General features: G+C 44.0%; 1 protein-coding gene across 1 annotated transcript; it reads right to left on the bottom strand.

Annotated features, from left to right (window-relative positions):
• Positions 1 to 634: 634 nt before the first annotated feature.
• LOC115131563 (phosphatidylinositol 4-kinase beta-like) lies at positions 635 to 26,237 on the bottom strand. Its single transcript, XM_029663371.2, has 12 exons — positions 25,744 to 26,237; positions 14,024 to 15,294; positions 6,158 to 6,385; positions 5,666 to 5,899; positions 5,445 to 5,554; positions 5,243 to 5,347; positions 4,847 to 4,970; positions 4,626 to 4,739; positions 4,210 to 4,361; positions 3,805 to 3,937; positions 3,448 to 3,568; positions 635 to 3,310 (listed from the first exon to the last, which is right to left on the bottom strand). Exons 2-12 carry the CDS (start codon positions 15,278 to 15,280, stop codon positions 3,129 to 3,131), a joined length of 2,760 nt encoding a protein of 919 aa, XP_029519231.1. The 5' UTR covers positions 15,281 to 15,294; positions 25,744 to 26,237; the 3' UTR covers positions 635 to 3,128.
• Positions 26,238 to 26,589: the final 352 nt, after the last annotated feature.

The raw sequence follows: 26,589 nt of genomic DNA, 5'->3' as shown, positions 1-26,589 counted from the left end.
AGCTACTTCGACTCCTTGACCCTTTTATAAAAAATGTTTAATTGAAAAACCTCTCAACTTCTTCTCTGCCCCTCTTTCGTTTCCATCTTTGGATGAGAGTCCAAGAAAGGCATTAACACCTCTTTTCATGACCAGATGAATCCTATCATCCCTTTGCAGTCACATCCACTTCAATCAGTAGACGAAGGGGAGAAGACAGGTTAAAGAAGTATTAAGCTTTAAGACATGGATTGTGTGTGATTGGGCAAGAAAAGTACCTTTGAACGGGTTATGGTAGGGGACAGACGCACCGGTTTGAGTGTCAACTGCAATGCTGCTGGGGTTCTCACCAACAGTCCCCGTGTGGATCAAGAATGGTCCAAGGACACCCAGCCAACTTGATATAACCGTGGGAAGCATTGGAGCCAGCATCCCTGTGGAACGCTTTCGACACCTTGTAGGGTTCATGCCCTGACAAATTGAGGCTGTTGTGAGGGCAACGCAATATTAAAGGTGTTCCTAATGTTTAGTATACTCAGTGCTTCTCTCATTTGATGAATTTTGGATAAATGTGCAGAGTGGAATGTCATTTAATTGGGAAACTAGAAACCTACTGCAACACAAATTACTAGTCTGAATATGTAATTATCACACGTTAAAAAACAATTTGATTTATTGAATGAGTCATGCATTTAGTCTCAACCACAAATGAAAAGTTAAACAATCAGGAAGCTTAAGTGTTTTGATACAATGTAAAGTGGACAATTGCTTCCCCTGTACATTCTAAATGTCTTTAGTATCAAGAACAAAGGCACTCCATATCAACCATAGTTAATTCCTGGAAAAAATGCTTTGCTTGGTGTGGACCAATTCTGTATAAAACCCATGTCTCTTTCAGGAGGGCACAATGTTCAGAACTTAGAAGGCAAACATTCATATAGAGCAGACATCACTTTCTATTTGAAAACAAGTGATCTATACAATACATTTCTATCTGGAGCAGTCTGAACATCGTTCTGCACTGAATTTAGCCCTTGGCCTCAGTGTCATCTGAATGGACAAGCATGTACCTGGTGTGACACTGGACAAGCATGTACCTGGTGTGACACTGGACAAGGACAAAATTCTGCTTCTCAATGGGGAGGCATCAAAATCAACACAAAAGGTTTGACGGACAGCACCCGCTCCAGCAAAGATAAAATGCACTTTATAGAATAAGGTTAGGGTTGGAATTAATGAAGGAAAAAGCAATGCAGTAGTAGTGTTTAGAGAAGAGTAAGCGGGAGTGTTAAACTTCTGATAAAAGCACTTCCTGGGTACATGACCTGCATGCCCTTGTCCCAACTGTTGCATTGATAAAAGTTGTACCGCTCATACGTCAAGGCATCGGTTCTCTCACAGGAATGACTGCATGAGAGAAAAGTTGTCACTTTTGCTACACACAAAAGCCCCCCCACCAACGACTCAGCTTTCAAACATGAGCAGGTAATATAAGTTATAGGCTATCCAAGCATGTAGCTCTTGAAACCACTCTCTTCAATACATGTGTGTTTGAGACCGCAAGGAAAAAAAGAAAAAAAAAAGTTTAGTAGAGTATAATAAAAAAATTCACATGAAGGAAGTTGACTTGTGATAGTGAGCTCATACTGTTCAAAACAAAAGGAGAAATAAAACAGACCAAGACAAACGGACAGGAATGAGAAATCACTCCCATTATTTACATAATCTGCTCAAGGACAACCCTCGCTCTAGATCTGCCAGAGTTATTCACAGGAATGCATCTGAGCCAACCAGAGAGGAAAGTGTTGAGCATTCTTTAAATATGCAACCTAAGTTAACAAACCATACAACAATAATGCATTAATAATCACATTTCGTTAGAAATTAGTGGAACATCAATGTTGAGTGTTTGCATAAATTTAACCACAGGTAGCCATTTTGGTTCAACATAAGTGCATGAGGCTCATCACTATGCTAGCGTTCCTTCAAGTATGGTGGTTTAAAGAGTGAAACAAGCAAAGTAAAGTTCTACATGATGCATGTTGGTATAACACAGTCGGCATATTAAATGGTAAAACATTCTGCCCTTTCCTGATAGTCTGTGATGCTTATTCAGTACGGACAAGAGTCCATGGAGAACTGAGATAAAGAACTTTCTATTTTATGGTATTTCTATCTATAACACTAAATGTGTTACAGATGTGCTCTACTGAACGAGCCCCAGTTGTCCAAAACCCAGATTGAAATGAAACTGCACCTGTTATCAAGGATGGGAACAAAAACACATACAACCAGCAGCTTTGCTGCATATGCTTGGACCCCTAATAAGAGATGAGTTGGTCCTAGTTCACAACTTTCCAGTTTAAACATTGTTCAAAATGCATTAAACCTTGGATTAAGGAGTTGTTTTCCCTGACAGATAACACTCATACACCAATGGTTTTTAATAGTCCTTTTTCCCCCCTCTCTTCGGGCTGGCTCATTCTTGATAACCATAGGAATTTTCAGAGAACAAAGAAAATGTCCATTAGAAAACCTCCGCAAATGATATGTCTTGTGCTTTCTTTGTCGTTACACAGTGGCTTCTCAAAGTCCATTTTGCTCTCTAAGAACAAAAATAAGTCAATATATTCAATATGCACTGCTTTGTGACGCTCTTGCACAATTGGTCCACAGTTATTCGTCTTCCATCCATTCTGATAAAAGTCTTCTTGGCTCCTCTGAATATAGACCACTCCCTCTCCAGTGTTGCCCCTCCCCCTTTTCAATGAAGTACCTCCTCCGATATTGATACTTAATCCTTTTCGTGTGTGATTTGAAATGTGCGTTATGCCTCGTTTTAGAACAGTCAATGCGCTAAAAGTCCTATGGATAGGAGGACAAGAGGGAGAGAAGGTGCGGACTCCCCCCTCCACAAGGCCAAAACAAGGAGGGGGAAAACAGAGGTCCGTCTAAGACAAAGAACATACATAGTTCGCAAACAGGACCTTGTTGCACTTGTCTATACAAGAGTCCATTTTCCTAAATGTGCTGCTATAGCAAGCACACATGCGTGAGTCCATATGCACAGGTTACCACCATCTTTATATGCATGTTCGCTTGCTCGCACATGTGGTTGTCCCATGTGGTAGAGTTCGGTGTGGAACTGTTCACATGATGCCGTTGGTGAAGTACTGGAAGCCGTCGTAAAGCTTGGTGGTGATGGAGCGCATGGAGCCATCCACCATCTGCTCCACCAGCACCTGTAGCTGCTCCTCCGTCAGGCTCATGTGGAAACGCTCCTTCAGGTGGCGGATGGTGCTGGAGCCATGGAAGCAGGGCAGGTGAGAGCCTGGTGGGGTGGGGGGACCCAGGGAGAGGGAGTCAGAGGAGTTGCAATACCAAGACCACAGAAAAAGATAGATCATGTTTATGGAAAACCAACACAACACACTGCTCATGCTAATATACGGTTTTAGCTAACAGTACCTTGCTGCATGATCTCCACTATTTGGACCACTTTCTCCATGTGTTTGCGAGCAGCTATCAGGCCCTGGAGCATCAGCACCTTGTAGTAGTTGAACATGTCTTCATCCAGGCCTCCCATCACCTGAGAGAGAACCATAGACAAGAGGTTAGTCTTTACACATACAAAACCAACAGGTTATGCAGGCTACTGCAGCTAACCAGCAAACTCATTGTCGCCAATAGCGTCTTCGAACACTGACAGATGTATTTACGCAGATTGTTAGGGAGCTAGTTGTATGATCAATTCCACAGTGTTTTCCGCTTTACACTTTTATATGACAATGCAATTTTGCATGCAGTAGGATTTATTTGACTCACATCCACAAATTCGCTGGTGAGCTTAAAAGCAGAGGTCTCAAAGCCCAGGTTCCTGGGAGAGCTGGACAGGATGAAGCCAAAGTCAATGTGGATGATGTGGCCCTCCGAGTCTAGGAGGATGTTTCCATTGTGTCTGGAAAAATGGAGATAAGGGATAGGGGGAGTGAATAAACAGTTTAGGAATACAGGAGTTGGTGGGATGTGGTAGTTGAGATCAGACCACAAAAACAGTTTACACAGGCAGCCCAATTCTGACACTTCTGCCTAATTATTGGAAAAAGATCAGAATTGTGCAGCCTGTGTAAACACAGCCAAACAGGCTCAAAGACAAAGGAAGAGGGGAAATTGAACATGAGTAATAGAACTAGTGAAACTGAAGAGGGGTGAGAAGGGAGGGCTGCCCACCTGTCTTTAACCTGCAGCAGGTAGCAGATGAGACTGTAGCCGGCGCAGCTCTCCACAAAGTTGCGCCGGGCGGTGAGGAAGGCCTCGTTGGTATAACTGCCATGCTCCTGCAGGAAGTAATCCAGCAGAGACAGCTGGCTCTGCTTCCTCACCTGGAGCACAGAGATAGCATTTGGCATAAAATAGCAACAGACACCGTAGTCCATTAGAAAAAGCTACCGACACGGCATTCCATTAGAATTAGCAACCGACACGAAATTCCAGTGTGTGATCAAACCATTACTAATATTACCAAAATCTGTCATCCCAAGAGGAACTGGACTACAAAGCTAAACAACTCGGCCTGAAGTTATTGTTAGGCAACTTTGTCATGAGATCAAGTGTCCAATTGGGTCCATTTCATTTTCTCTGCTCACCTGGTGCAGAGACACAGCGTTCAGCACAGGCTCAATCATCCCGCTGTCTGATGACATCACCAGGATCTTATAGGGCTTGATCCACAGGGGGACGCGCTCCTGCTCCCAGATGGACTGGAGAGGATAGAGGAGAAGTGGAGCGAATTAGTGAGTGAACACTAATAATACTACCACAGAGGACTTTTCTGTGGAATGGGACTCTACTGTGGAGAGTCAAGTACCTGTAGCTGGCTGAGCACCTGGAAGGCCAGTAGCTCTTGCCTCAGGTCGTCCCCACACTTCACGATGACTGACAGCAGCCGCCAGTTTGGCAGGTGACCGTAAGGGGAGCCCTCCCTTATCCGCCTGAGGGATGGAGAGAGGAAGGAAATAGTAAGGACACAGCAAATTACTTGACAATGCATTGTTCTTCGCTGAACTAAGGGAGGTGCACAATTGGCCCAGTGTCGTCTAGGGTAGGCCGTCATTGTAAATAAGAATGTTTTAACTGACTTGCCTAGTTAAATTAAGGTTAAATAAAAAAGTGGGATAGACATGCATCTTCAGTGGGGGATTGTGTATGCCCACCAATTTTCTGTATCTTCTAGTAATTCCATTTCTATGTACCAATCACCCACCTGACTTTCTCCTTCCAGGGCTCCTTGAGCGCCACAGCGGACGGGTCCTCTGGATCTTTCCGGAACGTTGTGGGGGTGTGGGCCAGGTTCTCTGACAGACGTCGCCTAAGACAAAAGAAACATGTGGTTGTAAAACTATAACAAGAATGTCTTAAAGAGAAACAAGCTAGCAGAGAAATTCTGGCTGACAGTGACACTATACCTGATGTCGCCGGCGGCGATGAAGACAGGCTCCTTGCTCTCCGTGCTGGTGATGCTGTCCACAGAGAACTGGGAAATGTTGTCACTGCTACTGGTGTGGCCTTCTGGGAGCTGGAACCATAGGACCCCAGGGTTAAAGTACATTCAAATCTGATTCACTCCCTCCTTCCCTTACAGTCATCAAAATGTTACTTGAAGAAGTCACATTGTGCCACACGGTACCTCCACTTCCAGCTCGCCAATGTCATCCACGGACCAGGCCTCGTCGTCGTTGTCGTAGTTGGGCACAGTGGAGAAGCTGACGGCGCGCTGCTCGGCTGTGATGCCAATGCACTCCGGGAGGAGGTTGTCCGCAGAGCGGGCACTGCGGATGCGCGTCTCTGGGATGCGCAGGGGAATGCCGGATGTCTCGAACCTCTCGCACTCCAGCACCTCCACGTAGATGATGTATGGGGCCTGAGAGGAAGGGGAGAAAGAAGAGGTCAGAAGGGATACTTAGGGACTGGAGTTCTAGACCTATTTTTCTAAGACACATTTAAGCAGGAAGGTCCATTGACAAAGAGCATTGGGGTCCACTCCAGTTACACTCAAGGCTCCTCAGGAAATTAATAATAACAAAAAACTAACTATTAGGTCTTCTGGTCAACTTGTTTTTGGAGCCTGTAGTGTGTGTGTGTGTGTGTACCTCATATATATTACAACAAGTCGCCTCACCTTGTCTTTGGAGTTGAGCACCACGGCCTGTGTGTGGGGCATGCGCACCACGTGGTGGTCGAAGGCTGCAGTGGGCAGCCAGACGCGGGCGGGCAGCTTGTGGTTGAGCTGTGACAGCTCTGAGATGAGCTGCCAGGTCTTCTGCTCCTTGGTGGGCAGTGTGGCCAGCTGCTTTCCGATGCTTATCAGAGACTTGATGAACTCCCTCTGCGGCGTCAGGCGCAGCGGCTACAGAGAGGAGGAGAGAGGTAAGGAGGAGAGTTAGAATCTCGATCAAGACCAATGTCTTTTTGTGTTCTGAAGAAATTTACAATGAGTAACAGCAAATAACAAGTGGCACAACTTTCAGGTCCTTTCTTGAATGACTACAAAAACAAATTAAAAGGCTGAGAAAGGAGGGAGGAAGATGGGTATGATGGGAATTGAATGGAGGATGTTTTAGGAGCGGAATCATAAGAGAACCAAGGGAGGTATAAGACTAAGAATGCATGGGCACAGGGAGAAGGAAGCAAATCAATTGTCAAACCATTGCAGTACCACAATAGTTAAAATGATAGAGTTGAGCGACACCCAGATACCTTGGGCCTTGGGAGATATTTAGTCAACTTATGGTGTCCAATATTCCTATCTAAAGTATGAGCAATATTCAATACCATTATAATAGGTCAAACGACACCGAGGAAGTTATTTCTTCTACAGTCCACCATTATGGCTACTTTGAAATTAGATAACCTTATGATTGAGATGTTACCATTTAAAAACATACTTAAAATTTAGTTTCTTTTAATGGAAACAATGAAACAAGCGCCAAGTAGGCTAACATATGGGACAGTTAACATTGTTAAAATACTTAAGAAAAAAAAGGTAGACTCAATGAAATTTGTTGCCACGGGCAGCACTGCAGATATTGAGATGAGCGAGATACAAGACTTTGCGCTCACACAGTCGCACTGCTACAGCACGGTAGCCAGGTGACCAAAACAACGAAGATGTTGAGCCTCGCGCTTCAATACTCACCGTTGTTGCGGAAATTCACCCACAATGCAGTTTACTTTCTGCATCTACATCATACCGCTGAGTCTACCTTTAATACCAGGTAGGACCATTTTTGCAACATGAACTACTGCCAGTGGCATGATTGTGGCTTAGGACTACCATGTAAAATGTGTAAACATTGTGTGTCAACATTGCATGTGACACAGGATCAAGGACAACAACCACACGAGCCACTGCCTGTTCACCACGCTATCCACCAGATGGCGAGGTCAGAGTGGCTGCTGCCAACATACAGACTCAAATCTCTTACCTTTTTTAAAATTAAGTCATCTTAAAGTGGTATCACTAGTCACTTTAAACAACACCACTTCAATAAATGTTTACATACCCTACATTACTCATCTCATATGTATATACTGTATTCTATACCCTCTACTGCATCTTGCCTACGGCCATTGCTCATCCATATATGTACATATTCTTATTCCATCCCTGTAGATTTGTGTGTGTATAGAAGGTAGTCATTGTGAATTTGTTAGATATTACTGCACTGTTGGAACTAGACGCATAAGCATTTCGCTACACTTGCATTAACATCTGCATGTGACCAATAAAATTGGATTTCAATTTGGAGCTTTCCATTCAAACATGTTCCCATACTAACCTTTCATTTAGTACAGGTTACTCCAGGTGTCTTTACATTTCAGAGTCTCCCGATTCCAAAAATCCCAGGAGTATTTAAAAAAAACATGACGCATGTTATCCGATTACAGAGCGAAAACGCAAGGGGTTAGAGACCATTGAACTACATGCCAATGTCCATATTAGTATCCTACAGAGAAATCATGCCCAATGCATACATTTTTTTAGTTGGTGTGGACATTGAAACAGAGCCTTAAAAAGGTGGCGTTGACATACATGGGTTAGGCCTTGGGCTGTATTACCGCCACACCGGCAGTCACGGTTCATGACCGCAGTTAAATTCCATGACCGTTGGGAATGGTAATCCCAATCCAAAACTGCACAAATGAATGGCACCGATGGATTGCCTACCAAACTTGCTAATAGCCCGGAACTCAGCACTCTATTGTCCCTCTAATCACATCATGATTGAATATGCAATAATCTAAATGATGAGGACAAATAGTGACTGGAGTTAAAGTTCCCGTTCCCAAAATGGACCAGACCCAATATGCATATTTTTAAAACATCTTCCTGAAAAGACAACTGGTTCGAGCAGAGTGAGGGAAGCAGCAGAAAAGCCAATTGTTTTGCTACTTTATTCAACCGGAGCCATAGAGACAGAAGCTGTAGGCTGTTAGTGAGTGGAGAACGTTCGGTGTGTGTGAACATGTGAGTAAGACACGAGAGGCTCGGAGCACTATGAGCCTGGAGGCACAGGAGGTAGAGACCGCAACCCCTTAACTTCTTGCTAGTTATTCATCCTCCCATCCGATTACACAGTACCTGGGTTTGATGCAGTCAAGACAGAGAAGCAAGCTAACTAGGCTAATTGAGGCTAGCCATAAAGTTAAACACGCTTTTCACCGTCCTACAGTTAGCCTACATATAACTCCACTCCGATTATAGCGTAAATAGCAGCATACCGGTTGGCTTTTGGTCGTTGTAACCCTTCTCTCATTTCCCTTTTAATTCCATAGATTAGATCTCCCCCTCTTACAAATCATCAAGATACAGAGCTGCATCATGCAGCCAATTTTGAATTTTAAGACATTCCCAGGTTTATAGGCCTATCACAACTAAATAATGGATTTTATTGTGATGGCTATATAAACTGTATTAGACTCTAAAATCTAGATGTCCCAAAAAGGAACACTAAACATGTTTATGTTAAAAAGGTCAATTACTGTGAGAAAGGCAGGCATTTGCATGACTATTACCGCCTGACAATTTCATGACCGCCACAGCCCTAGTTAGGCATATTCATAAGCACTGGTTTTCCAGAATGAGGAACCCATATTTCATAAGATTTCCTTGGTCTTTTTGTGTTGACAGGCAAACCAAGCAGCTTCCTTTGTGTTCTACTTTTGTAGTCAAATGTCAAAATGCCTTTCCTGTGAAGATGTGTATTTTTCTGGATCATGACCAAACGGCAGACTGCCTGAGCATTATTTCCAGTGGACAGGATGTCCTGTTGAGGAAGGGTCCCTGAGTGTTCCTGGGACCCGATTCAAACCAATCAACTGTTCTAAACAGAAAAATAACTAAACTGATTCTGGACCAGTGCTTAATGAGGCAAAAATAATTTGTTTTCCAAACAAATAAAGTGGCTGGGTAATACTTCCCTAAATTAAATTCATAGATTTGAAAAGGTTGAGTGGATACCTGCTCTATCATAGAGTTGAGATTAGGCCTGGCTCGCAGTCAGCGTTCTAATTCATCCCAAAGGTGTTTGATGAGGTTGAGGTCAGGGCTCTGTGCAGGCCAGTCAAGTTCTTCCACACCGATTGACAATTTTGTATGAACCTCACTTTGTGCATGGGAGCATTGACATGATGAAACAGGAAAAGAGCCTTCCCCAAACTGTTGCCACAAAGTTGGAAGCACAGAATGTCATTGTATCCTGTAGCGTTAATATTTCCCTTCACCAGAACTAAGGGGCCTAGCCTGAATCATGAAAAACAGCCCCAGACCATTATTCCACCTCCACCAAACTTTACAGTCGGCACTATGCATTTGGGCAGGTAGTGTTCACCTGGCATCCGCCAAACCCAGATTTGTCCGTCCGACTGCTAGATGGTGCGGCAGGTAGCCTAGTGGTTAGAGCGTTGGGCCAGTAAACGAAAGGTTGCTGGATCAAATCCCAATCTGTTGTGTTGCCCCTGAACAAGGCAGTTAACCCACTGTCCTCCGGTAGGCCTTCATTCTAAATAAGAATATGTTAACTGACTTGCCTAGTTAAATAAAAAAAGGTGAAGTGTAATTCATCACTCCAGCGAACGCGTTTCCAATGGCGATGAGCTTTACACCACTCCAGCCGACGCTTGGCATCGCGCATGGTGATCTTAGGCTTGTTTGCGGCTGCTCTGCCATGGAATCCCATTTTATGAAGCGCCCGATAAAGTTATTGTGCTGACGTTGCTTCCAGATACAGTTTGGAACTCGGTAGAGGGTGCTGCAAGAGAGGACATACGATTTGCTACGTACTTCAGCACCCGCCACTTCTGTTCTGTGAGCTTGTGGCGCCTACACCTACTCATTCAAGGGTTTTTATTTGTACCATTTTCTACATTGTAGAATAATAGCGAAGACAAAACTAGGAATTAACACATGGAATCATGTAGTAACTAAAAGGGGAAAAAAGTGTTAAACCAATTAAAATATATTTTATATTTGAGATTCTTCAAATAGCCACCCTTTGCACTGATGACGGCTTTGCACACTCTTGCCATTCTCTCAACCAGCTGCATGAGGATGTCACCTGGAATGCATTTCAATCAACAGGTGTGCCTCGTTAAAAGTTAAATTTGTGGAAGATAGCCCTAAAAGTTAATTACACAGAAGATTGCCCTATTTGGTAAAATACCAAGTTCATATTATGGCAAGAACCGCTCAAATAAGCAAAGAGAAACGAGTCCATCATTACTGTAAGAAATGAAGGTCAGTCAATACAGATCAAGAACTTTGAAAGTTTCTTAAAGTGCAGTCACAAAAACCATCAAGCTCTATAATGAAACTGGCTCTTATGAGGGCCGCCACAGGAAAGGAAGACCCAGAGTTACCTCTGCTGCAGAGGATAAGTTCATTAGATTTACCAGCCTAAGAAATTGCAGCCCAAATAAATGCTTCAGAGTTCAAGTAACAGACACATCAAGAATTCAGAGGAGACTGCGTGAAGCAGGCCTTCATGGTCAAATTGCTGCAAAGAAACCACTACTAAAAGGACAGCAAGAAGGAAAAGAAACTTGCTTGGGCCAAGAAACCAAATGTTTTTTATTTTTGGTTCCAAACGCTGTGTCTTTGTGAGACGTGGTGTGGGTGAACGGATGATCTCCGCATGTGTATTTCCACAGTGAAGCATGGAGGAGGTGGTGTGATGGTGCTTTGCTGGTGACACGGATTTATTTAGAATTCAAAGCACACTTAACCAGAATGTCTACCATAGCATTCTGCAGCGATACGCCATCCCATCTAGTTTGGTCTTAGTGGGACTATCATTTGTTTTTGAACAGGACAATGACCCAACACACCTCCAGGCAGTGTAAGGGCTATTTGTCCAAGAAGGAGAGTGATGGAGTGCTGCATCAGATGACCTGTCCTCCACAATCCCCCAACCAAATTGAGATGGTTTGGGATGAGTCAGACCGTAGAGTGAAAGAAAAGCAGCCAACAAGGGCTAAGCATGTGGGAACTCCTTCAAGACTGTTGGAAAAGCATTTCAGGTGAAGCTGGTTGAGAGAATACCAAGTGTGCAAAGCTGCAATCAAGGCAAAGGGTGGCTATTTGAAGAATTTCAAATATAAGATACATTTTGATTTGTTTAACACTTTTTTGGTTACTACATGATTCCATATGTGTTATTTCATAGTTGATGTCTTCACTATTATTTCTACAATATAGAAAATAGTAAAAATAAAGAAAACCCTTGAATGAGTAGGTGTTCTAAAACTTTTGACCGGCAGTGTATGTTTACATCGAAACCCACTCTGGGGAAAAAGGGAGCCATCTGAATCCACCAGTGCCCCAGCCCAGTGGTTGTTGCCAAGACAACACGAGGGGGCAGGAAGAGGGAAGTAGTGAGGCAGAGAAGGCATGCTGGGCACTGACAGCTGAGCCCAGACTGTAAACAAAAGGGCCGTTATGCAACACACAACCCAACCTGCACTGTGGGGGCGGTCCCACTCACATTACAGTGCGGCTCAAAATGGTGGACATATTTCACAGCATTCTTCTTCACTGTGATTGGTGCCTCTTGTTTTTTCCTCACTATTGCAATCCAGCCAGAGGCCAAGTAAAAAGATCAAAACAAAATTAGTCAGTTCTGAGGCAAATAACCAGGACTAACAAGATGGCGAGTGAAGCCTTAGCAATAAGGACTACCAGTACACTATTATTACAAAGCTAAATGGACTGCTTGCCATCCAACTAGTGATCACTAGTTTCTAAACAGAGGCGCAAACAGCGAGACTTCCCGTAACGCTTGCGAAGCAGACCAGACAGATTCGAGCCGAGCTTAAGTAGCAGAAACTGTAATTACCTCGAAAGTGACACGTTTTTATTTCCAACAAAACCAACTTTATATCAAAAAAGGAGTGCCTTTGATTTGACAGCTTGCACGACCGTTAGGTCCTGTGCAGAAACACATTGGGTCTTCGCTAGCTAACGTTGCCATGACATCACCTACTAGGGTGATCGGGTATTTCTATTGGAGAAGCAGTTTCTACCCATCTTTGCTAATAAATCCTAAAGAGCAAAGTCAATTAAATGAAGCGCCCTTGAACTCCTTTGGGCTGTTGGTTGCCTTCTGTGGATTGTTATTGTGGCCTACAGGATTCTTCACAGCACCAACACAGATTAAACAGGGATCACTGGCCACAACGTCAGCAGGGAGGTTTGATGCAGGCAGAAGTGGGGAAGGGAGGGGAGGAAAAGAGAGAGGGAGAGTGAAAGAGGATATTAGCTGAGAGAGGGATTGGTAGAGGATATTAAAAAGGATGACAAAAACAGAGATGTGGGAGGGGAAACATTGGTAGTAGCGATATAATGCATAACGCAGCAAAATGTCTTGGAGTCCACTTGCCCAGAAAGTCTATCATTGTTTTTTTTGTTTTTTTTAAGGCATGTAACTGTGAGGACAGTAAAATATATCAAGGAGGGGAGAGGGACCATCACTCTGCTCTGGTTCAGGACATTGTCCCATCTAAAACTACCCCATTTTATTTCTTATAAAATAACTGATCCCTGATGAGAGAGAGAGGACTGGCAGAAGGCTGCAAGCCAGAGAAACAGTGAGACTGAGAGAAAGGCCAGACAAGGGGAAGCACACAAACTCTCCATCATTCTTTCCCTGTGCACTCAAAGCAATCATAGGGAAACTAGTCTGAAAGTGTCTCTTCCAACCAAGAGGCATGGCTTTTATACGATTTACCACAAGGACTATCACTCGTCAACACTGACAAATCCTGCCAACACACAAACATGCTCACAAAAGCATCTGCTAAAACAATTCAATGTCTGCAATGATAGAAAGTGACCCATTTTTTCACCATCTCTCCATTCAAGAGGGACCCACCCTCAACTTCACTCTGACACCAGCTGCAGAGCAATCTGGCTGAGAAGTCCAGCCAAAATGGAGAGGGAGGAGACTGCACGCCCAAAACAATAGGGAGGGAACTCTGGAGATGTGGGACAGATGCTACCTAACCCCAACCCCTTTATTAGTTAGGCTGAGGGTAGTCTGGCTAGACCATACGAAAGAGCTGGAATAGAGCTCCTCAAGGTCCAACACTTGTAATCCCGGGCTGCCAGAGAATGTTCAATTTTGACAGAACAGCTTTTCCATATGGAAGAGGCCGCACCTGTGAATAATAAAAGTATTGCTGGCACAGCACAATCCAGAATGGTTGAACCAAGTTTCCCACAGTGTTATGTAGGACAACTACTTCCTACTGACACAGATGGAGAAAAACTTGGGATTCAGGGTAGGGGTTCAAATTCCTCAACTAAAATCCACACAGGGTTTACTGTGCTTTATCATACATAGGGACTATAAAAAGAGAGAACATGTATGCAACAGGCATACTATTAAAAGACATGATTAAAAAACAAAACATAAAGACATTCTATACTCAACAACTGACACCGCTCTCCCGTCCCTCTCAGCATGGCAAAATATGTTAAGGCACTCACCTCATCGTAGCCGCTTTCCACCTTGGGGTTGCTGGCTGTTCTCTTCAGGCTAGTCACCAGGCTCGTGCAATGCGTGGCGTCTGACTTGGATCGCTGGTGTGTCCGCTTGGAAGGCGAGAGGTAGGCATGGGCGGGGTTGATTTGGCTGTCGGGGGCCAGGGACGGCTTCATGGTGTGCCGCTGGTGGTGGTGAATGCGGGCACCGACCCGCAGGCCAGGCCTGGCATCCGCAGCACCCACACCTTTAGAAGCTGCATGGGGCTTTAATTCATCTGAGAGGATTAGCTTGCGCAGCTTGGTGCCGCGAGAGTGGCGCTGGGTAGAGATGTGCATGTCGGAGGAGTAGGCGCCGAGCAGCCATGCCGTCTGCAGGGAGAAGGCAATGCTCTGGCGGCAGCGGTGCACCACATAGGGCCGGATGGCGTCGCCCATATCCTCGTCCATGTGGACGTACATGTTGAGCAGCTGGGGCAGGTGGAAGTCCACGTCTTCGTCTGAGAAGCTGAAGAGGCGGTTGCCAATGTAGGCCTGGACACCGGGCTCTTTGGACTTGTACAGGTAGGACATGGCCATGGAGACGTCGAAGAGCTTCGATTCAAAGAGCCGCAAAAGCAAGGACTGCTTGGCCGCCGCAGAGGACTGGTCGCCATTCTGTTGTTGCGACTGAGGGCATGTCTGCGTAATTTGTCGGGGAGGGTCACGCTTTTCTTCTTCCTCCTCCTCTTTAATCGAACCTGTGTCACAAGGCTGTTGTGACGGAGGGCATTTCTGCGTTATTTGTTGAGGAGAATAACATCGTTCTTCCTCTTTAGTGGAACCCGTGTTGCAAGGCTCCACGTATACGGTCTCTTTGGGCAGCCGCCATTGTGGGCTGCACTTTTGCAACAACTCCGGTTCTTCCTCAACCTTCAGGAGTTTGACCTTCTGCAGGACCTCCTGGCAAGCCTTCAAGGCCACTTCGGGATTGATGACCAGGTCCAGCACCACAGCGTCCTCAGATATGATGTCCAGAGGAGGGCTGCAGCCCCGCATGCCATCGCTGTCGCTGCTGCTGCAGCCACTGGGGCTGGAGCTTCTGGGACTGGAAGACGACTGGTGCTGGTTGGGGCAGTCCGAGGAGCAGTCTGAGCAGGAGAACGAGGAAGAAGAGGATCCAGGTGAGGAAGGGCAGGAAAATGTGGAGGTGGAGGACAGCGAGGGGCTGAGGTAAAGTGCCTCGATCTGGGCAGGGGAGAGAGACACTTCCATGTCAGCCATGGCGGCAGTCAAATCTGGAAGAAGGAGAGATGAGTCAGTGAACCAAGAGACCAGTGTACAAACAGGGGGGGAAAAAATGACATCACATAGATTTGTTAAGTTATGCTTGCTCTTGAAGTCATACATACATTTGATAATTTTACTGAACGAGTCAGTTTTTCGCCATTTTAAAAATGTTAATTATCTGGAATATAAGATGGGTGCCTTTCTCCATGACCAAGTATACTGAACAAAAATATTTAAAAAATGCAACATGTGATACAAAGGACCAACACTTTACGAGCTGAAACAAAAAGATCCCAGAAATGTTCACTACGCACAAAAGCTTATTTCTCACATTTCTGTTAGTGAGCATTTCTCCTATGCCAAGGTAATCCAGCCACCTAACAGGCGTGGCATATCAAGAAGCTGATTAACAGCACAATTATTACACGGGGGCACCTTTTACTGGGGACAATAAATAGGCCACCAATTTTTCTTTGCAATTTTGTCACACAACACCACAGATGTCTCAGGTTGAGGGAGCATGCAATTGGATATTCTGGCAGTCAGCATGCCACCAGCATGCCAGATAATTTAATGTTCCTTTCTCTACCTTAAGCCGCCTCCAACATAGTTTGAGAATTTGGCAGAATGTCCAACCGGCCTCACAACCGCAGACCACATGTAACCACCCCAGCCCAGGACCTCCACATCCGGCTTCTTCACCTGCGGGATTGTCTGAGACCAACCACCCAGACAGGTGATGAACCCGTGGGTTTGCACAACCAAAGAATTCCTGAACCAACTGTCAGAAACAATATCAGGGAAACTCATCTGCAAACTTGTCATCCTCACCAGGGTCTTGACCTGACTGCAGTTTGTCATCATAACCGACTTCAGTGGGCAAACGCTCCTCTTCAACAGCCACTGGCACGCTGGAGAAGTGCGCTCTTCACGGATGAATCCTGGTTTCAACTGTTTGTTATATTTAACTAGGCAAGTCAAGTAAGAACAAATTCATATTTACAATAAAGGCCTACACCGGTCAAACCTGAACGATGCTGGGCCAATTGTACGCCACCCTATGTGACTACCAATCACGGCCGGATGTGATACAGCCTGGATTCGAACCAGGTACTGTAGTTACACCTCTTGCACGGAGATGCAGTTCCTTAGACACCTGTGCCACTCTGGAGCCTCTCAGACGAACTGTACCAGGCAGATGGCAAACAGCGTGTATGGCGTTGTGTTGGCGAGCGGTTTGCCGATGTCAACATTGTGAACTGAGTGCCCCATGGTGGCGGTGGGGTTATGGTATGGGAAGGCATAAGCTACGGATAACGAATGTAACAGTATAACTTTCGTCCGTCCCCAAACCAGGGACCCTCTGCACACGTCAACAACTGACACCCACGAAGCATCGTTACCCATCGCTCCACAAAAGCCACGGCCCTTGCAGAGCAAGGGGAACAACTACTTCAGGTCTCAGAGCGAGTGACGTCACCCGATTGAAACGCTATTAGCGTGCACCACCGCTAGCCATTTCACATCGGTTACACGAACACAACTGCATTTTAAGATCCTGAGGCCCATTGTCGTGCCATTCATCCGCCGCCATCACCTTATGTTTCAGCATGATAACGCATGGCACCATGTTGCAAGGATCAGTACACAATTCCTGTAAGCTGAAAATGTCCCAATTCTTCCATGGCCTAAATACTCAGACACGTCACCCATTGAGCATGTTTTGGATGCTCTGGATCGACGTGTACAACAGTGTTCCGTTCCCGCCAATATCAAGCAACTTTAGACAGCCATTGAGAAGTGGGACAACACTCCACAAGCTACAATCAAAACCCTGATCAACTATGCGAATGAGATGTTGCGCCGCATGAGGCAAATGGTGGGCATACAAAGCACTGACTGGTTCTGATCCACTCCCCTACCTTTTAAGGTACAGTGGGGCAAAAAAGTATTTAGTCAGCCACCAAATGTGCAAGTTCTCCCACTTAAAAAGAGGAGAGGCTTGTAATTTTCATCATAGGTTCACTTCAACTATGACAGACAAAATGAGAAAAAAAATCTATAATTTTTTTAAATCAGGATCAGAAAAATGATTTTTAATGAATTTATTTGCAAATTATGGTGGAAAATAAGTATTCGGTCAATAACAAAAGTTTCTCAATACTTTGTTATATACCCTTTGTTGGCAATGACAGAGGTCAAACATTTTCTGTAAGTCTTCACAAGGTTCTCACACACTGTTGCTGGTATTTTGGCACATTCCTCCATGCAGATCTCTTGAGCAGTGATGTTTTGGGGCTGTTGCTGGGCAACACGGACTTTCAACTCCCTCCAAAGATTTTCTATGGGGTTGAGATCTGGAGACTGGCTAGGCCACTCCAGGACCTTGAAATGCTTCTTACAAAGCCACTCCTTCGTTGCACGGGCGGTGTGTTTGGAATCAGTCATGCTGAAAGACCCAGCCACGTTTCATCTTCAATGCCCTTGCTGATGGAAGGAGGTTCACTCAAAATCTCACGATACATGGCCCCATTTTTTCAGTCATCCTGATCCCTTTGCAGAAAAACAGCCCCAAAGCATGATGTTTCCACCCCCATGCTTCACAGTAGGTATGGTGTTCTTTGGATGAAACTCAGCATTCTTTCTCCGCCAAACACGACGAGTTGAGTTTTTACCAAAAAGTTATATTTTGGTTTAATCTGACCATATGACATTCTCCCAATCTTCTTCTGGATCATCCAAATGCTCTCTAGCAAACTTCAGACGGTCCTGGACATGTACTGGCTTAAGCAGGGGGGACACGTCTGGCACTGCAGGATTTTTGTCCCTGGAGGCGTAGTGTGTTACTGATGGTAGGCTTTGTTACTTTGGTCCCAGCTCTCTGCAGGTCATTCACTAGGTCCCCTCGTGTGGTTCTGGGATTTTTGCTCACCGTTCTTGTGATCATTTTGACCCCACGGGGTGAGATCTTGCGTGGAGCCCCAAATCGAGGGAGATTATCAGTGGTCTTGTATGTCTTCCATTTCCTAATAATTGCTCCCACAGTTGATTTCTTCAAACCAAGCTGCTTACCTATTACAGATTCAGTCTTCCCAGCCTGGTGCAGGTCTACAATTTTGTTTCTGGTGTCCTTTGACAGCTCTTTGGTCTTGGCCATAGTGGAGTTTGGAGTGTGACTGTTTGAGGTTGTGGACAGGTGTCTTTTATACTGATATCAAGTTCAAACAGGTGCCATTAATACAGGTAACGAGTGGAGGACAGAGGAGCCTCTTAAAGAAGAAGTTACAGGTCTGTGAGAGCCAGAAATCTTGCTTGTTTGTAGGTGACCAAATACTTATAATTTGCAAATTAATTCATTTTAAAAAATCCTACAATGTGATTTTCTGGATTTTTTTCCTTCTCATTTTGTCTGTCATAGTTGAAGTGTACCTATGATGAAAATTAAAGGCCACTCATCTTTGTAAGTGGGAGAACTTGCACAATTGGTGGCTGACTAAATACTTTTTTGCCCCACTGTATCTGTGACCAACAGATGCATATCTGTATTCCCAGTCATGTGACATCCATAGATCAGGGCCTAATGAATGTATTTGTAACTCAGTAAAATCTTTGAAATTGTTGCATTTATATTTTTGTTCATTGTTGATACAATCTAGTTCAGTACATTTACCAAAATCAATTCACAAAGCATGCAGTTCCAATCAGCATAAGATCTACTGGGTCACAAGGTCAGAGTCTTCCAGACATCTGTGATCACACTCATGCTATAACCAAGTCCAAATCCATGACAAACAGCACTCTACACAGCTGCACGGCCAAGGTTTCCCAGAATGGGTCTGAGCCAACGAATCAAAAGCCTCACAGATGTGCTTGAGGCCCTTTCCAATTCCCAGGGGAACGGAAAGGATTAGAGCATTACACAACCAGGCAGATTCACCTCATTTCTTGAAGGGGAGAGGATGGTACTTATGTGACAGTGTCCATGACAGCATTTCCAGTCAAAATGTCTGGGAAAGTAAGCTCAAGATTTCACATCCATTGTGTGTCCATCATTCATAAATAGAAATGTCAGGAGAACAAAATGCTAGTCATTTTCAGCAAACAGGGAGATTGGCACTTTTCATAAAATCTCTGCTAAAGCTAGGGTTTTGCCTTAAAATTATGTAGTATTTAATAGGAATTCAAGGGGGGGGGCTAAACGATGGAGGCTAAAACCAGGCCATTTTGGATGGCTAGATTTCCATAATGAGAATTTGGGGTGAAATGTACTCAATTCTGGCAAAAATGTCAAATGTATTCAAAATAAGACACTGCCATAAACTAGGCATCAGTCTTCAGAATTACAGTGGTTTGTTGCAAATACATAATGGTATTCTAACGGAATTTGCTACTGCCATTGTTAAAACTGGTTTAATGAGAATCACCCACATGCGTGTCATTCAACAAGTTTCAGCATGCAGTCAGGTAGAGGGCTGGAAACTGTGCGCAAATGTCACCTATTGGTCAGACCTGTGGTATAAATAACAGTGAAAAAGACGATAAATCACTTCTTTTATCTGTACCTTCAAAGTTTGACACTTATAACCGACTGAAAGTGGACCTATGGCTTCCACATCATCCCCATTTGCTGCCATTACAGCTTCCAGTCTTCTGGGAAAACTTTCCACTACATGTTGGAACATTGGAAGCAAGTCCCCGCAGCATTCAGCCACAGGAGCATTGTATGGACCTCCCTTTGTATACAGGGGCATTGTTATGCTGAAACAAGAAAAGGGCCTTCCCCAAACTGTTGCCACAAAGTTGGAAGTACAGAATTGACTAGAATGTCATTGTATGCTGTAGCGTTAAGATTTCCCTTCACTGGAACTAAGGGGCCTAGCCCAAATCATGAAAAACAGACCCAGACCATTATTCCTCCACCAAAGTTTACAGTTGGCACTATGCAGTTGGGGAGGTAGCGTTCTCAAAGCATCCGCCAAACCCAGATTAGTCCGTCCGACTGCCAGATGGTGACGTGTAAATTCATCACTTCAGAGAACACGTCGACACTGCTCCAGAGTCCAATGGCAGTGAGCTTTACACCACGCTTGGCATTGTATAGGCTGATCTTAGGCTTGTGTGTGCCTGCTCGGCCATGGAAAACCATTTCATGAAGCTCCAGCCGAGCAGTTCTTGTGCTGACGTTGCTCCCAGAGGCAGTTTGAAACTCGATAGTGAGTGTTGCAACTGAGGACAGATAAATTGTTATGCACTACGCACTTCAGCACTCAGTGGTCCCGTTCCGTGAGCTTAAGTGGCCTACCACTTTGCGGCTGAGCCGTTGTTTCTCCTAGACGTTTCCATGTCACAATAACAGCACTTACAGTTGACCGGGGCATCTCTAGCAGGGCAGAAATTTGACAAACCTTTTGTTGGAAAGGTGGCATCCTATGACAGTGCCAAGTTGAATGTCACTGAGCTCTTCAGTAAGGCCATTCTATTGCAAATGTTTGTCTAGGGAGATTGCATGGCTGTGTACTCAATTGTTTACGTCAGTCAGCAACGGGTGTGGATGAAATAGCCAAATCTACTCATTTGAAGGAGTGTCCACACACACAATGTTGTGTAGAGGTTGTTCTCTCCAGCGATGTCTGTCCAAAGGTCCCGTCCGTCCCTGCAGTTTCAGAGAATCAGAGGGCACGGATACGCCACAGCTAAACTGAACAGTTTATGGCATACACATTGCCATTCCAGCCTCAACTTTGAAAGAACACAAGTAATCTACTTCCCTCTCAATGCCTGCGTTTTAACACTTAGCCTACATGTTAAGCACAGACCACAATACAATATTCTGACACTTATTTCAGGTCCCAAGAACACATTGTGCTATTAGCCTAAGCCTGTTCTTATTACTACAGCTTTAGAGTCAAAAGGTATAAGATAGGCCAAGCCTAATTAATTCAGCCAACCAATGTTGTTTTAGAAGCCGATCTGAGATTAGCACACAATGGAGATTGACTTTCCCATGCCTATAGGCCTAGAGTATCAATTAACAGTGACACGTGCCCAAAGCTCTGATTTGGTACTGATAAGATTACACATTGACCTCCAATGACATTCCCACAAATGTTACTACAGCACAGAAAGCTCTTTAAAAAAAATTATTGCTCAGAGATATGGATAGACCTGCCTAATAGTTATTCAGATAAATGTTTAACCGACTTTACAAGCTGTAACCTAGGACACGACTCATTCTTGTGGGACGTGCTTGATGTTCCGATTTCATGAGTGATGTGCCAGTTGACACCATCAGAAATTCTTTATGCTGAATTTCTGGAAGTAAATATTTACAGCAATTAAAAAATATATATTTTTAAAAAGTGCACTTCGACAAGTGAAGGCCATGCGAGGCTCTGTGGTTGTAATGGTTGCACACTCGGCCAACTGTATAATACAGCACAGATGCGACACGGTCATGATTAAACAAGCATTATGAAATAATGGAGCCCGTGCCGGCTCCTCCAGGCAGTGTATGGGACGATGGCTTCCAGATGTGGGGTTTGGAGGATGTAAGAGTGGGCGTCTGCCTCCTTTCTTCCTCCACACAGCTGCTGAACTCTGCAGGAAATTGGTCTGCTGCGCCACAGAGCAAGTCAAATACAGTACAGGCAAGAGAGCCTCCAACAAGAAGAGAGCATCAACAAGTGTGGGTGTGAGCATGTCAGAGGCAGTGAGAAAGTTATTTACCAGACCAGAGGTTTGAGGCAGATTTGCACTTGATAATTATGAGGACTCATGCTGGCACCTCTGTTTCTCATTTAAGGAAAGTATTACATTTGCCAACTGGGCTGGAGATATTTGCAGGTAAATGTAGGCCAAACCATGGCAGTAGAACACTTGGCCTTCAAGTCTATAATGTAGCCCCTTAATGTGTTATGCACAAATAGTCAGTGTGCCAGCCTGAATGGCCTTTATTGTGGTTGGGTGGTAAAGGCTGGAGTGAAATGCAGGGTGTTCACTGTTACCAATCTCACTCCAAACACAAACAACATCTGACCAACCAGCGATGCTGTCCTTCCCTCCTGAATGCCAACCTCAGTTATCGGGAATCTACAGTTGTACACTGGCTGAAGACAGAATTTCATCACCCCTTAAACAGCATGTAAAAACTTGTTGGAAAACGACCATTCCACTGACCCCGTAACATACAAAAGCTTGTATGTATATAGCATTTTCACTGCCACAAATTAAGGCATTTAGAGAAGGTGAAAATGAGTGTGACAGGTGGTCCTGTGTAGCTCAGTTGGTAGAGCATGGTGCTTGCAATGTCGGGGTCGTGGGCTCGATTCCCGTGTGGGACCCGTATGAAAACATATGCACTCACTACTATGGATAAGAGGATCTGCTAAATTACTCAAATGTAGAAGAAATAGAATTTCAGCCTGTATTTACTATCTTCAATTTGTTTTCATGTATATAGTGTGGACACTGGACAGTCAAAATAACAGGAAGGGCAGTTATATCAAGCGCACAAAGCCCTACATCTCTCATGTCCCTGTTTATTATTTAATGAGGTAGTGGCACACTGGCACACCCAGGCAGAAAACACTGATTGGGGTCTCGCTTGCGCTCCGAAACCGTGACCAGGAGGATCAGTTACTTCAGTCTTTCCATCACAGCACAGATGGTAAAGTTCCTCTGCTATAGCAGGGGAGTGAGTAATCTGGCACCGGTTCAAATCATGATCTCTCACACATTAGGACTTCACCAAGAAAATCCCCTGGCTATTAGAAGACCTACATTGAATAAACTCAATGATATTACATGCCATTTTAGAGTGGGAATGTGTGGTTGTGTCATCAATAAATCAACAAAAACCCTCCAACATACATCTCCAGTAGGCAGCTTGTCCATATAGGTCTAGCCTAGTAAGATTTTATTCAATAGAAGCGAGCAACCAAACAGGAAGAGAACTGGCTGGCTTATTCTTTTAAATTACTCTTCCATGTCCATATGCGGTAGACAGCACTTCCTGATACTAACTGTCCTTTTTTGTATTTCTCTTGTGGTTTTGTTCTATTACATTGTTATTGATCACTGCATTGTTCGGTTTAGAGTTTACAATAACGGTATTTCACTCTACTTGTGCATGTGACATTAAAACTTGTGCTCTTGAAATTCAGTGTTCGATTGAACACAGATGGGTAGGTAGGTATACAATGCCTGAACTAAATGTCACATTGTCACCAGCTAATTACAAGTAATGTTTGCAGTGAACTTGGTCTATCTTGTCTGGATAAAACACAATCCTGATTATACACCATTTTGGTGTTTCTTTTAGGGGACATGGGTTGGTATCAGAGTAAGTGAGTTGAGTGGTCGGAAATCACGTTCATCGCTCATGGAGCAGTACTTACACACCGCTCCAGCGTTCCACCACTCCGCAAAAAAAAACGTTCCTAGAGCAAATGGAGAAAAAATAACTGCCGCTCCATTCATTAAAAAAAGAAATCACCATTTAACCAACACCCATCTAGTTGTGTGACTACCTGGACATATCATTTGGTTTTTAAATAATGAAACCAAACTATATGATTTGAATGAAAATTATTTTAATAAATATGAAAGGGTGAATGTAAGAAGCAGTCATTTCAAATAGGCTACATGTCGTATTAAAAAGCATATAAACACTAAATTGGTTAGGAGCCAGGAAGCCTAAGAAGGAACGAAAATGAATGATTATTTATGCTATTTTCTTCAGTGTCGTTGCATTAATTATTTTGAAACACAAGTTAGGCCAGGCTCATGCGATGGTGCCAGCAGGCCAGCAGCGGAGAATATCCTGTCCACATTCTTGCCAGGTGAGCAGAGAAAGAGAGAGCTATACATACACGTTTTGTTTAGGCAAAATAACCTAATCAAAACAGAAAGCGGGAATATGCCATGGCTATTGGGCCAAAATAAATGTATAGATAATATAACAAAAATGAAGTAAACTTTTAAGAGGTCTGATTTTTTGTTTATAAATACTTTGATACAATGACACACTTAGGCATCTACCCACCTAATTTATTTATTTTAGCATGTGCAAGTAGCAAGTACACCATCATGCTTTCGGGATATGTGCATTTTCTGATCCCACAATGATTGTTTCGTTGTGGACACCACATCACTGCTCTCCATCTTGGTCCTTATCTTTGTAAGTCACCTTGATTTTGGACCTGTGTGTTTCATCAGTTTCTTTATGAAAATATTTAGTGAACTCCATGACGAGTAGCATAAGCAAGGGGCTATAGCAGTATACAAGCAGACTACAAATGCATGCTACCCGGGCATGCCCTGAAGTGAGCGCTACTGGAACGAAATCGGAGTGGGCGAGAGCCGTCGCTCCAGGCTTTGGAAATCTTGCCCAGCGCTCCAGTCGATTGGGGCACGCTCCGTTCACATACTCTGGTTGCATTTGCAAATGCTTGGTGCACTAAGATAAACCTGAAAGTGAATCAGTTTGCTTGGACATAACCAAGGGAACAAAGTGCATTATTCTATATTCTTCAGTTACAAATGACCAGGCAAATAATCAATTTACCTAACTAGGAGGAATGATGACATCTCCATGAAACTGATAGAGGGGTCAATTCTCGAGCGTTAATGATGGACTGGTGTGACGTCTCGTCCTGGGCAAAGTGTCAAGAGGCACGTGCAGTTCAAAACAGTGCACCAAGGTAACCATCCGTCATTATATATATATATTTTTAAGTACATAGACGATAGCTAACTGGTTACGCTTTAAAGTCAGTTGTTGGCTATAGCCAGAGAGGAATAGGCGAAACCAATCAACTATAATATATTTACTATGGAGATTTAACTTAGGCAAGAATCTGGTTTACTAGCTATCAAGGCGTGCCACAACGCCATCGTCATTAGTCACAGCAGCTAAGTAGCTAACGTTACCTATCAAACAATCAAAATCCACGTCACTGCCCAATGCACACCTGAGCATGATTAGCGCCCTATCTGTATTCAATGCCCCGTCTCCGTCGTACATACATTGTTCGGCTAATGTTCACAGAAGGCCAGTTCAACAATATCCGGATTTTTTGGCACTAACGTTAGCTAGCTGCGTGAGAGAACCAGGCTAGCCGCCCCCATAGCCCAGCACTTCTGCTAACTAGCTACCACTTAAAAAATATCCTGAATGCTATAAATAGTAGGCTAGATTCTTCAAAATCACTGGCTTCAACCTCCCGTCGTAAAAAAAAAAATATTTAAAAAAAAGAGACAAATCCATTCATATTGCTAAACTCAAAAAGAGCAAATAAAGGCTTGCTTCTCTGACTGATTTGCTCGCTAACGTTACTGCGTCGCCCAGGAAGAGAAAACATTCCTTGCTAAACAGACCAGCTGGAGCAACAAATATTAGTTGTTGAAACACTAACGTTGGGTAAGTCAATTAATTAAATACATTAAAACAAACTTACCTTTTTGACAAACAATGTCGATTTTAGGGTCTCAATCAATCCATTTGATTTGTAATTCCATTTGGAACGACTCTAGCTCCCCAGCTCGAATCTCATTCTAATGCTGCGCAAATTCCGAAAGAAATGCCTTCCTCCAGCTGACGGATCCGCCTCAAAATATTTAAAAGAACTGTTGACGCCAGCGTTATCACATCAATGGGCAGAGAATCTGAGCGAACACATCCCTTGGCATGAAACCAACGTTTGATGCGTCATTGGTCCTATCAGTTCAGTACCAAAGTCATACATACATAAACCCAAATGATGGTTTATGGTCTCTACTTTACATTGTGTGATTTGAAAAGAAAAGCTCAGAATAACCAATGTTGGAAATAAATAACATTCGAATATCAACTTGCTATGTCACAACTTTCTCCAAGACTCAACCTAGAATAAAATCACGAGTCTTTGGAATCTTCCCAACTGAGTTGTGTGACTTCTCTCTGCGTATCAGGAAGATTTGATATTTGTCTTGTGCACTCACTGCGTTCATTTGCATATGTCCGTGGCAGTGAAGTCTGGTGGGAGGAGCTATAGGAGGATGTGCTCATATTTGTATTAACTAATTTTATGTATGTGGCAGTGGAGGCTGGTGGGGGGAGCTATAGGAGGATGTGCTCATTGTAATGGCTGGATTGGAATAAATGGAACCGTATCAAACACATCAAAGATATGGAAACCACATTTTTGATTCAGTTCCACTAATTCAATTCCAGCCATTACAAAAAGCCTGTCCTCCTATACCTCTTCCCACCAGCCTCCACTGGTCTCTGCATAGTATGCCACCCGGTGGCCAATGTGGGAAGA

The sequence above is a fragment of the Oncorhynchus nerka genome, linkage group LG7 (genome assembly GCF_034236695.1).
Source record: "Oncorhynchus nerka isolate Pitt River linkage group LG7, Oner_Uvic_2.0, whole genome shotgun sequence".
NCBI classification, from domain to species: domain Eukaryota; kingdom Metazoa; phylum Chordata; class Actinopteri; order Salmoniformes; family Salmonidae; genus Oncorhynchus; species Oncorhynchus nerka.
The sequence above is the reverse complement of the archived record's forward strand: the minus strand, read 5'-3'. Positions and strand labels throughout refer to the sequence as shown.

Bases quoted from the DNA above. Each gene is read 5' to 3' on its own strand.
- LOC115131563 (XM_029663371.2), bottom strand. From the start codon at position 15,280: ATGGCTGACATGGAAGTGTCTCTCTCCCCTGCCCAGATCGAGGCACTT. The intron at 5,555-5,665 runs GTACCGTGTGGC...CTATGGTTCCAG, and splicing joins TTGGCGAGCTGGAAGTGGAG to CTCCCAGAAGGCCACACCAG. The intron at 3,569-3,804 runs GTGAGTCAAATA...GTTCTCTCTCAG, and splicing joins TCACCAGCGAATTTGTGGAT to GTGATGGGAGGCCTGGATGA.